Genomic DNA, 13,178 nt, shown 5'->3' on the forward strand with positions numbered 1-13,178 from the left:
CACACAGAAATATCATGAACTTTAGCACAGCTTTTATTTAACATTCCCTATTTCCCCAGGATGTTTTTGTTCCTTCCTGTTGACCCTTCCTCTAGTTACTCTCCGCCTCTTTAGTGTCTTCAGCAGGTCTGAAAACGTTTTCTGCATATGAAACCAGGGATTCTACGCAAATTTTATAAAATATTTGAACTGTAAAAAAGACAGAGGCACTGTACTATACATGGGAGATGAAAGCACAGGTTAAATATGCACTACAAGTGCCATTCTAATAAAACAACCTTTTCTTAGGCAAAGTTTACGCTTAGAAAAAAGAACACACACAGAAGAAACTGGAGTTCACTCACGTAATGCAGATAGCGTCATATAGAAATGCATTAGTCAGTGAATACAACTTAGACAGCTGCAAAAAAAAAAAAGAAAAAAAAAGCTCTCTAGAGGCAGAGCACGTGCAGGTTGCGTGGCGACTAAAGGTTCGGCCGCAGTTAGGATAGCAGCATTCAAATAGGCCGTGTTAGTGGTGACTTATCGTTGGCGATAAAAACAATGAGGCGATCGACGCCCCTCTAGCTTCGAAAAGCCGCTTGAAGCTTCCGGTGTCATTCAGCACACGTTATGGGTGAGTGGTCATACTATTATTATGTGTACCTGAGGAATATCTGGGCGGTCTATTCAAAGCTTTACATTCAAAGAAAATGCGGTCTTTAGCTTGGCTTAAGGTTTCTGTCCTGGCTTATAAAGGTGCCACGCGGCGGAAATGGATTCAGCCACTACGACCTTTCTTAATGGCATACTCTGGTTTAAGAACGAAAAAAAAAAACGGGTTTGCATTTCAATGACCTCTGTCGTGGATCCGCGAAAATTGGTCTCCAAACAAGCGGCACCGTGAGCATAAAAGCGGGCAATTTCCTGTTTTTGATGTGCGGTCGGTTCTGCTATGTGGTAATGACTCCCAGGAGCAAAGTAAAGTTTCTTGCTGTTAATCAGCTTAAGAAAAGAAGTGTGGCACAGAGCAAGCCCTAATACCTCAAATTATTTTTTAAGGCGAAATTCTTCAATGGCTCATGCTGTCGTGAAGAAAGTGTGTCCCGCTTTTGCGGCGTTCTGATTGGCCGAGACGAGTTGCGTCCCTGCCATCTGCAATGCCACTTGAACGCACGCTAAGGAACACCACGCGACAAGAGCTATGGTGTACCGTCCAAACTCACACTTGCCGGAGAAAGTGTGATAGATACTGTGCTTTTTCTTTCCTGAAAACCAATTATAATTATATGTAGCACCGCAACGAATGCCGACAAGAGACTAACGATTGGAGGTAAATTATAGAATAGGAAGAGTTGAGGTTCTTAGAATATTATACGATATATAGATAGAAAGGGTAGGCTTTCACCATTCTCCTCTTAAGAGATATCTAAGAGGCCCTCATTTTTTTTCTTCACAGCTTCCTTTTATCTTGAGCAGAAGGCTGGCTTTGCCGCGGTCTTGGTGCTTGTGCGGCGGAGTACCCTTCGCAGTCTCATAGTTCCTCAGCTTGACCTGAAACGCACAGTGCAAAGCAGATTTCAAAACAGTATCCTAGAAACACCAATTAATCAAAAGGTCGTTCACTGTAATAAAAGCGATCACAATACATGTAACAGTCTTTAGAATAAGCTAAACTATGAATATATCAGAGACGCTATCGTTCTAACCCAATACATTTCGCAGTGTTTATATCACTCTTAAATTGTGCATTTCGCTATGGATGAAATGTTGTCTAAAATTGGTCATTGAATCCATCACTAATGAAGGCCTCAAATTGCATTTCTTCCAAGCAAGTATAACGCATTGCACTAACAGCATAGCGTGTTTCAATGTCACAACAAGTAACAGTGTTGAAGCATATCTGTTCTTCATGTACCCGTTTCTGTCGTCCAGAGCGCAGTACAGATTGCATAGATGAACTAAATCTTCAGAAAGACAATTGTGCATTTTTGTGCTTCCTTGACTAGCTATATCATCGAAATGTTTTTGCTTTTTTTTTCACGGCTAACGCCACCAACACCAAAACAAAAAATGCAGGTACCTTGGGATCAGCTCGGCCTAGTGGGCGTGCGGTGCGACTTGTCATCCGGCCTTGTGTGTCGAAGCCGAGACCAGCCCAAAGGCCGAAGCTGCGTCGACTTTGAGGTGCGGTTCTACTGTGACTGTGGTGAAGCAACCGTACTGCCTCCACGCGTGACGACAGCAGTCGCCGTCACCACGACGCCCCTGCCGACCACTGTGGCTGTCGTCACCACCCAAATGCCTTGCGCCCACTGGTCTGACTGGTTCGACACCAGCCGACCTGGCGCCAAGGGCTACGACGGCGACCGCGAGCCAGGTCTTAGTGGCCACCCTGAGCTTCGCAACTTCTGCCAGCATGTAAGTCTGCTTGTCTCTACAATAGATATAACTTATTAGTAGTACGATCCGAGTAAGCGGGGAAGTACCTTTACTTAAGGGAACATTTATGTTCACCAATATAAAGCAGTTAATGAGGCGGTGAATCTTTATTGGCATCTGTTTCCTACTTTTTTTCAGCCCGTGTAGGTGAATGAAGCATGCGGAGCTCGTGTGGTTGGATCTGATGGATGGCGTTTCGCACTTCATTATTTTGTGAAATTGCGCAAACCTAAATTTATGACACAAATAGTTAATCCAACCAAATGCCATCAACTTTACAACCCCTTAACGCGAGCAATGAAGTTTCATGAAAGGATATGTAGAATTCGTATTGCGGAAAGCGATTGCTTTACAAGTTATATACAACAGCAGAATACTGCTGGGCCCCCAGCCGACAAAGTGTTATGCTCGTAACTATTTAATGCCTACACCAACTTTCAATTACGGGACAGCCAGCAATACTTAATGAAAGCTTGGTGGCTTTTAGTGCTCGTCGTGTAGCTTGGGTTGCGTTAGTGCCAATGAGTAATTATTGAGTTATTACAAATTCACTCCACCTTGGTGGCTTTTCATAAAATATTCAGTTAGGCTTGTAATGTGTATCGACTTTTTAATTTCGTTTTTTTTTTTATTTATATATGTCTGAATGTGTCAAGGTATCAATGCATAAAACACTTTTGCGAAGCTTAACCTAAATGAATGCTTAACATCAAGACAGTAAAGATGCATATTTATTTTAGGTAATTTGTTGGTAGCCGATGTAGACAATGGAGCTGCTAAAGAATGCCTCTCTAAATATGTATTGTCCAAACTCTTTCAGGTTTCTTCTAGCGCCTTTAGAACAGAATGAAAAAGTTTTGTGACAAAGAATAAAATGTTCAAAAATCGCGACCATAAATGATAGAAAGCTAGCGACAAAAATGCGCTCATGTCGGGCATTTCTTTAATTTCGCAGGAGAATGTTTTCTGTGTCCCTAACCCCGTGATTGCGCCAACAGCTTAGCTTTGGGATTCAAAAGCAAGCACCTAAGTGTATTTTGTTACACTCATTTTAGCTTCGTACTTCAGCTGTGATAAACCGATTTTCTTAGAATAAAAGAATCACCAGGGCTTGAAATAGCATCACTTGGCCGAGTCTCGCAGCATGAATTCGTCGGCGGTCTGGTATTGAACATAGATATTGTTACGGACGACAAGGAAGAAGAAGCGGGCAGTGGCGCGGGAAGGAGCGCTCGCGCTAGGCCCGCGAACATTCATTAAACGTCATCTACCATCGTCATCGGTCATGTTCTGTCTCCTGTCTTCATCGGCTTGCCGCTTCGTAACATTTGGTTGGAGGTGCGGCGTGCGACATCCCCATCCTCGCCTTGGAGCATCGAGGCCATCTTCAAGCCGGGACCATCACCGAAGGCCCAGGGACATCGCCGAGCAGCTTCGCCCCAGCCCTCCAAGCCCAGACTTGAACAACTACCACCGCCCAGCCCCCAGCCCGGATCTGAAGACAAGGAGAAAGGACATACGAATCAGAACCGAGACGAAGGACCCGAAAGACCCGAATGACCCGAAGGAACCGATAGACACGAACACGCAACTCCCGCCCAAGCTGCCCGACGTGACCTCGAGCCATCGGTCCCATGGACTCTGGTGACGGATGGTTGACAGCTCCAAGGGAGGCGGATCACCCACGCATCAGACATCGTACCGGCAAGCCGTTCTATTCTTCCTTCTTCCTCTTCTTCTTCAAGCATCCAGACACGCCCATCATCATGCCATAAAATCATTAACATCGCTAAACGTCCTCGTCCACGATCGGGACGATCGCTCGGTGGCCCCGGGTCATGTTACGGACGACAAGGAAGAAGAAGCGGGCAGTGGCGCGGGAAGGAGCGCTCGCGCTAGGCCCGCGAACATTCATTAAACGTCATCTACCATCGTCATCGGTCATGTTCTGTCTCCTGTCTTCATCGGCTTGCCGCTTCGTAACAATATTATATTGAAATTTTATGAAACTTTTTTCTCCACGTTTTACGTCTTTATGCAGATGTTTGTTTTTATATTGGTTTCTCTTGACTGCGCTGCTGAATGTAATTTAGCTGGAATTGTTTCCCAACAGTTTTTCTATAAACGCCAGCCTTTCGAGATATGCTTTGCCACTCTAACACTCTTAATGCGGCAAAGCATGCTTCCAAGGAGTTTAATATTCCCATGCAGACTAGCGCATAGGTTTTGTCGCTGAAATGTCAGTGACGCACGATGACCTGCTAATAACATCTAAGACCTTCCAAACACCGGTAGCGCTTTAGGCTGCGTGTTTCATCTTACTACTTTCGCGACAATTTCGCATTAGAAACGTTAGTAGGGTTGCCAAAGCTCACTCGTAAGCCTGAAATTAAAGGCGGTGGTAATCTGGTGAAGAGAGTAAAGCCTCAAGAAGGCAATTGAGGGCGACATCATTAATCGAGAAAAGATGATCCAAGGTATCGTAATACAGCGATAAAGTTACAGGACTAAACTCAAACATCCGACACGCATCCTTGTGCTATCAAAAAATCAAAGAGCTTTTTTTTTTTTTTTTTTTTTTCTATGGGACGGTTGTTAGAGATTAGAAGAAATAGAATCTCAAGCTCCTCTTGCTCCTAAAGCAATCCGCTGGAGAAAGTATAGCATTGCGGTTTACCACATCTTGCTGTATTCAGTGGCGATTGGCATATACCGCCTGGGATTTTTTTTAAAGTGTTGCATAATTCTGTTATGAACGGCTTGACCCTTGAATAATGATAAGTTGATTTGCCAGAACTTTGGCTGGGGGACTCGACCGTCCACCGGACCTCGTTTAGTTTCTGCTGATGCGTAACATAAGCAGGTACGTCATACAGGCGCTTACTTTTGGTTAAGGATGCTAATAGCAGCGCTTTGAAGTGATTGTTTTTGCTTTTGATAAATCGGCGATCGAAGACGCAGACGACCACGGCGCTACAAAAATGAAAATAGTAATAGATTGACCTGTGTTTTTTTTTTTTGTGTGTGTCTGTAAAAGTGGCAACAATCGAATCGACTACATTAAGCGTTTAGCACGCCTCATTTGTGTGTAGTCACAGGGTGACACTTTCAGGTCTCTAGTGATCATCAGCCAAATGATATTTATTTAGGGTAGTATTGCTTATTTCTCATGCATTGCAGGAGGCTATGTGGCAAGCATGATAAATTTACAAAGTAGAATTTTGACCTTGTATAACGCAACGGCTTTTGCATGCTTTCTTCTTTGTTTCTAATCACCTTCCTTGCTCGACGTCAGTTCTTCGTGCTTGGAAAGAAGGGAATGCGGAACAACACTGTGGTAGTCGGGACAATGAATAAAGGTAATAACTGCAGATTTAAAAGTAGTTGCAGTTGGACACTAATATTGAGCCAGCCCTAGCCTCACATTTTATTTTGCAATCACCTGCGTTAGTAAAGTTTTTTTTTAATTCACGTCGGTTTAATCGGCAATAGAAAATAAATTAGAGGCGAGTTCCAGCACAGTAAGAGGTATCATGACAGACAGAGAGCATAGAGAAATAATCATTCTTGGGTTCACGCTTGATCAAACTCTCCCTTCACGTGCTATCGCTACTCATGAATGCTAATTTAAAGGAAGAAATGTATCGACCACACTGCGGTCCCCGCTTACTATTGCAAATTATGTACAGGGTGTGGCGAGTGAGATACTTATAGGCAAGCAAACGAAGCGACAATGTGAGGCTATCTAACAGTGCATGCCAAAAAGAAAATACACTTGCTGAAAAATGCAGAAAGGGGAAACTGCCCAGGCCAGTTTTATCACTGATTAAACGCGCAGATTGGTGCATTAAATCTTGATGATTGTTTATAAGACAACACTTTTGTACACCTTTGGGAGTTGTGCCGGGGTAATGGCACGTGGAATCGAAAACCGCCCACGGAGTTTATGAACAAGCGTTCTTTTTGTTGTTGCTGCTGTAAATTTAGCGACTTTTCCTTCGCAGTCCAACATTTTATTCCCAACTTTATAGTTGTTTAATGGTGCTTCGATAACACATGTTTATAAATACCGTCTTTTGCGACGACGTTTTTATGTTACAAGATACCTCCTTCGGAGTTTCCTCTTTTACCAATGTTTCACAATCCCAACAGCGTATTAAGGCAGGTAGGTAAATATAGACGATATTTCTTGCACGATTACCGCTTCAATAAGCAGATAAACGCGAACTCGCTGAGCAATAAGGAGAGAAGGAAACGAAATAGGATGGTTCGCCATTTGCAGGGCTTCGTGGCTGCAGTGGACTGCCGCAACGACAAGGATGTCGATTTCAGTAAGACTGGCCAGCTGGGACTTACGTGCTCGCTGGAAAACGGATTCGTCTGCAGTGATGCGGAACAGCCTGCCGGACAGCGGTGCGACAACTACAAGATCCGATTCTACTGCTCCTGCGGTGCGCTTCAAATTTCACGCCCTGTTGCATTCGCGAAATTGTTCACACAAGAAAGGAAAAATGTTTAATATTAAGAAACAGAATAGATAGCCTCAATTTATCTCCTCTCTAGATTTCGCGGCTTTTGTTCCTGCTTCTGGCACAATCTCAGGAAGTTAACAACAGTTTTGTAAATTTATCCGAGTTTTTGCCTTGATTGACTTCATTTGCTCTTCATAATTTATATGCATTCTCCTGGTTTTTGTAACGCTAAAATAATATTCTGTGCTCGGTTCAACTTCAAAATCTTGAAAAGGGCTTATAAGAGCTCGTAAGAGCAGCGCTATATGCTTTAACGACTATCATCAGTCTATGATCTGCTGCAAGTCTTTTTAGCTTTCTGAAACGCACTGTGGTATTTTAAAGAGACTATTTTCTGCGAGTGAATCGAAGCGATCTAAGCTTCAGGGCCGTAACAAAACATTATAGCGTTTTCCTGCGCCCACAACGAGTAGGTAAAATTGCCATAAGAATCTGATGGGCTATGTTTTTTAAAATACATTTTAGGCAACTGTGAATGTTTCGCAATATGCCTTATGAACTTACTAATAACTCTTTTTTGAGCCTCAGACGCAGAGCACAGTTTTACTTCTGAATTTTGTCCTGTGTTCACCGCGAGTAGAGAGGACTGTCAGTAAAACCAAATAGGGTCCGGGTTTAAAAATCAATACAAAGAAAGTACAAGCAGATAGACGAAGGATAGGCAGATATATTGACTGCTATGGTTCCGTTTTTGGTATGAGAAGAAAGTAGGTTAAAAAACAAAACACCTTCCTAGACGTCATTCAAACTCTTTAGGTATGAAGAAGCATTTCGGGATTTTCTGGTACTCTGAGCAAATTATTGGTTTCATAAAGAAAGCTCCTTGTGCATCGCATGTGTAGTGTTAAACAACTAGTTTTGCTTTTGCCGCTTGCTACATTTAGTCAGAAATAATAAAAACAAGAATAATACAGAAGCACGGAAGAAGGCACAAAGGGCTTTTTAGGCCATGTCATCAGACAGTAAGCAGCAATTCTGTTTTTAATACAGCGTTATGGATCGCTAAAAAATGCAGTTGTTTCTGAATCCTGATGTCTACTGCGCGTGTGAGCAAGATTATTGAAGCATTAATTACTGTGGAAAAATCGTCAGCCTCTCCAAAACGTTTTGCTGACTTATTGTCGTTTTTTTTTTTTTGCTTAAAGTGCTACTCCAGAGCTCTATAAATTTGATTTAAAGGGAGTGGGAGGGGAAAACCAAGTTATTCTTAAGATGACGGAAACTATACAAGAACATGAGTCAGTTCCTTGTTTCGTCCTGAAAGAAACAAATGACTTGCTTAACGCAACACGGGGCTTGCCGCTCGAGGAATCTTTATATCTTTTTCGTCCTTCTGCTTAAGTAACGGGATTCAAACTTATGATGCGCCCTATTACATAGACGGGTCACGCAGTATGCAAAGAAAATCTAGCGAAGAGGAGAAGGCATAATGATTTCACGATCTGGAACGGAGGAACATTATGGCTGGAATCATGTTTTCTTTATCGTTGATTTTTTTTACAGAACAGCCAGTGACCACTGAAATTGTCATCGTTCCACCAAAACCAACGCCTCACCGTGAGTGTACATCTACTGTTTTATTGCCCCTCTCATTTTCTTCTCCCGGTCTATCTGCTTTATGTATAATAGCGTCTGTCCATGGTCGTGAACGAAGAAATCTTTTTGAAGATGAAGCTATAAGTATTTTTTCTGATCAGTAACAGAGGATAGGTGTTTTATGCAATGGGAAAAACATTACCCAAGTTCAATACCTAAACGCATTAAAATTCACGCATGAAATGAAATAAAGAGAAAGAGAAAGCGATAAAAGGAACGTCAAAGAACAAACGGGATAACAAAGAACGAATGTGATCAGAGAAGTAAGTTAAGAATTGATATTCAGTTTCAACTAACAAGATAAGGAATACCGTTCAGTAAGGACCAGGATCATTCTGCAGTGAAAAATAATTTTTTTTTTTTTTTTCACAAAAACAGATTTAAGCTTCTTGCCTTCACGCCTTAGCCTCACTTTCTAGTCTTTACATAATACGCATCATGAGGTGCTTCCATGGCTGAAAGATAAAGGAAAGAAAAAGGAAGGGAATCCTTGACGATTTGTTTGTGTGCAGATTGAAACGAATGAACGAGATAATAATAATAAAAAGAAACATACGGGAAGTCAGAAAGCCCCTATGCTTGGACCTGTCTGTGCAGATCAATGTACAAAATTGGCTGCTTGAAAAGAAGTTGTATAAGAAATGGCGCGAACGCGTGTTTTTCCTTCGCGCTGCAAAATTTTATGCAAACACGAAATGTTGAAACGATTATAATGGCAGTTGAGATCAGATGCAATGGAGCATGACTGCACCATTTTGAACTCTCAGTGATTCCAGAAAACAGGTGATTAAACAAGAGCATACCTGTGGTAACCAGTATACACTAAGGGTTCATTAGCTGGGCCGCCTCTATTGCAACGATAGTTGCATGCCCCTCTAGTTTCGTAAAAGGAACTCATTTAACGGGGCCGACTATTTGTCGTAATGTGCTGCTACTCGTTGGAAGCAGTAGTTGTTTTCATAGAGCGAGCTAATTGGCTTGACTGACGAATGCTCTGTTTACAGCGCTACCTGAAGAAGAGAATGCAAATACTTATACTTCGCACATATTTATTAGTGTAAAGTTGCTTACGGGGTGTTTTATCTCCTTTTCTCCTTGTTTCGAAATGCACGGCAACCATGAATGCTAGAGAGTAGGAGGCATCTTGATAGGTCAATGCTGGCTTATCTGGCCGCATTGACTGCGATGGGCTACTGTGACATAGGCCTGCGGAATGAGCGCTGTCACCATCAAACTCCTTCATTCGTGTCCAGCCTCATGCAGTTCATTCGTGCGAGTTATCGACGGCCCAGAGCCCTTGAGCGACTCAAATCTGAAGGCCAGCAGCAGCCTGGATGAGCACAGTGGACCGCAAGCAGCCCGCATCCGCAGCCGTAAGTAAAAACTACCCTGTTCCTTTTACTTTATTAAAAAAAAAAAAGTACAGCAGGCGTCTTTTTACAAATACAATGAACTGAAGAAGAAATACGGAACACTTGAGAACAAGCGTATATAGAGAGCTACTTTCATTTGCATCGATTTGAAGTTTAAACAAAATTATAGTACGATTGTCACAAGACTACTGGGAGCTGAAGACGATCAAAAAGAATTACTGGCACAGCTCCTATTTAGCATCTATTTTGACTTTCACCTCGGACTCCTGTCCTAAGTACACCGAAGAGGGCAGGCATAAAACCGCACACTGTTTTTCAACAAAGACAACGATAAAATTTAAGAGGGCAGCATCGGTGACACCGGAAATTCACGTCATCTGCGGTATATATGACACGTTACTGTGAAATAAATATATCAGAGAAGGCAATGCCGGTTACGGGTATCATTTTCTCCAAAGGGGGAGGTTATGTACATTTCAGGAGGGTTTCTCCTCAATGGCCTGTCTTCATTTTTGGTTTGCATTTTCTTACCTGAAACTAGCTTAAACTCGAGTGGTGTGGCTGCATTAACGGAGGCAATGGTGCCTGTTCGTAATTATTTACTTTTTACTTGCGAGAATAAAACGCGATAAGATTTAACTTTTCAGAGAGACTTCTAAAGCTTCAAAGGTTTTTGAAGGTCACGGTCTTAAGCAACGCCAGATTTGGGGCCTCCGATACAAAGCTGTTATTTAGCCACACTCTTTTTTGTTTCTAACATCACAACCCTGCAACTCACACTAAGGTATACAAACCTCAGAAAATTACGCGGAATAGTTTTGTTTGCTTAACTACAACGCAGAGCGTTTCATCACCTGATACACACTTTACCAGTTGAAGCTTAATCAACGCCAGCTCTATGCCTTACGTAACTACCCATACGTTTTGATAATTGCAGTCTCGTTGCAAGAGTTTCGCAATTTTTTTTGCGCTACCACGAGACTTCTTTCATCCCATACTTGGCCTACGTTTTCATTGCATGTGCAAATTGAACCTTGTAACTCGAGGTACCTAATTCATTTGTTTACTAATACAGACACTCGAGTGTGGGACATTTTAGCAAAGGAGTGGAAAACATATGGATGTGCTTAGCATTTCAGAAACTATAGAAACATTAGTCAATATGAATTCTTTGTTTTAATTTTTGCACTGCAAAAACTGAATATTCGCAGTAATAAAGCGCTTGAAAGTTTCTGGCAGGTTTTGATTATTATTTGCAATGCCAATTGCGTTCACGTCTGAGGTAGGTGACCCGGACAGACCCCAGCTACGGATTGGCTACTCTCTGAAAGCTGCCGGAGCAATTTCGCAAACGCGAACAAAAGAAAGCATTGCTTCGTCTGAGGAGAAACATTCGGCCATGCCAGAAAAGGCGTAAGTTTGCACAAGGCGTGCGAAAAACAGAAAAGCTCCCGCATACGGGGGTTCCAAGAAAGCTTACTTATTTCGCTAGAAAAACGTGTTTGTTTTGTCAAGAAATTTTACTTTTAAAAGGTTAGGGGCATTTCGGGGCCTTGGCATCCTTTTCTTGTTCAACCGAATCGATAATAAAAGATTACGCAACGCAAGAAAATTGGCATCAGAGAGGCGAAACCCTTTGCGCGTCGGCATGATGTAAGAACTTTTTTTGATCGGCCGTTGCACCGTAGCTGGATAGCTAATCATAAGTTCTGACAACCTGATATTTAAGCTTGTTAATTTGCTTTTATTTTTCCGAAAAGCCATAAGTCTATTCTACCTAAGACAACTAACTGTCTGCAAATGTGATCTTATATATAAAACGCGATTCCTGAGAGACAAAATTTCATGGGCTCCGAAATCTTGGGCATTAAAGATCACGGGGCATGCAAAAAAAAGTTGTTTTGCCAAATATTTGTACACAGACAGGACACTACATAGAATATCAGATGGAGGCAGTTCCTAATGCTCGTTTTAACCTCGTGCTCTGTATTAACACAGCCAGCTGTAGCATGCATTTTGAATCAAGGAAAAGTGTTATTACCGTGCTCGGTATCTCTAGTTGTTGCAGTTTATGCCCACAAGATTTTTCTGGTGTCAGATAATTTCAATGTCACTTAAAATTTTCCGGCAAGCTTTAGTGATGCCACATCATAGTATGATTTTTTTTCTCATAGACACCACCGGATATCAATTTTTATAAAAATTTTCAGCTTAATTCCAAGAACTGTTAACTCCTCGGGAAACAATTTCAAGTCTGAAGTATAATCCGGGAACGCCCGCACTGTGGTGGAGTGTGATCTGCAGCTAGATCCTGTATATTACTGATTTGCTCCATGTTATTAAAGGTAACACAAAACAAACCTACATTCTTAAACGACTGCCTTTATTCTGGTGGTGATTGGATCTTTACGTACAACGTTGTTGCTTTCTCCTCGCTACACTATCATTTCAAGGCAGTGCCATTCTCTATACCTTATCTTTGTTGTGTTTTGACGGCTGCTTTAAGGCCTTTTTCTTTTTTTGGGAAATGTGATACACTACAATATATGCCGTTAAAGAAAAGAAAGATGAGGTAGGGATTGAGATTGGGATCAGGATAGAAGGGTCTTCTACACCATTCTTTTATAGCAGATTGAGAGAATGCGAAAAGTAGGTTTACCTAGCTTTACTCCACTGCATGCCCCCTTGACCAATCTCATTTCGTCTGCTTTAGACCTAACGAGGGTCAGTACGTCGAAGAATGTACTCCTCGTCTTACTTTCAACTCTGCCCAGGCAATCACTTCTTTTTTGTTTTCAGACACAGCATTGCGAGGAAAGGCGAGGGGCGTGTAAAATTTCGTACGAAGCTTTCAGCGCAAAATTCGTGGACGACTAAGGAAAGAAAAAATAACAAGACAGGAATACGCCCACGCGGTTGTTACTCAATGCAGATGGTGGGTGAAACTTGAGGTAGGAAAGCGAATGGTCGCCACATTTTGGGGCATTTGTTAACTAATTAGCCTCCGACGTTAATATTTGAGAGAGTAACCAAACATGCTGAAAAAAAAAGCTTTCTACAGGCGCTGTATTGCGCAAATATGCAGAACAAGGCCTGTGAACACGACAACCGACTTAGGCGTTTTATGGAATTATTTATGCATTATCAGCTCTCCACGATGTTTCGTGGAAGCCATCCAGGAAGGAGATTAATTATAGTGTTCCCCCTGAGATCCAATTTCACTGAGCAAGCAAAGTAAGAGTTTCTTGTTTTTGTT

At 42.1% G+C, this 13,178-nt stretch overlaps 1 protein-coding gene across 3 annotated transcripts in view; it reads left to right on the top strand.

The window, feature by feature from the left end:
- LOC146179546 (uncharacterized) overlaps positions 1 to 13,178 on the top strand; it is a 214,980-nt gene that overhangs the window by 75,269 nt on the left and 126,533 nt on the right. For all 3 annotated transcript variants that reach the window (XM_084579198.1, XM_084579200.1, XM_084579199.1), the window contains exons 38-41: positions 2,059 to 2,400; positions 6,704 to 6,872; positions 8,457 to 8,510; positions 9,803 to 9,922. In XM_084579198.1, the coding sequence (XP_084435324.1) occupies positions 2,059 to 2,400; positions 6,704 to 6,872; positions 8,457 to 8,510; positions 9,803 to 9,922 (685 nt within the window). The remainder of the gene's footprint in view (positions 1 to 2,058; positions 2,401 to 6,703; positions 6,873 to 8,456; positions 8,511 to 9,802; positions 9,923 to 13,178) is intronic.

The sequence above is a fragment of the Amblyomma maculatum genome, chromosome 9, assembly GCF_055883805.1.
Source record: "Amblyomma maculatum isolate TAMU_Amacu chromosome 9, ASM5588380v1, whole genome shotgun sequence".
Classification (NCBI taxonomy): domain Eukaryota; kingdom Metazoa; phylum Arthropoda; class Arachnida; order Ixodida; family Ixodidae; genus Amblyomma; species Amblyomma maculatum.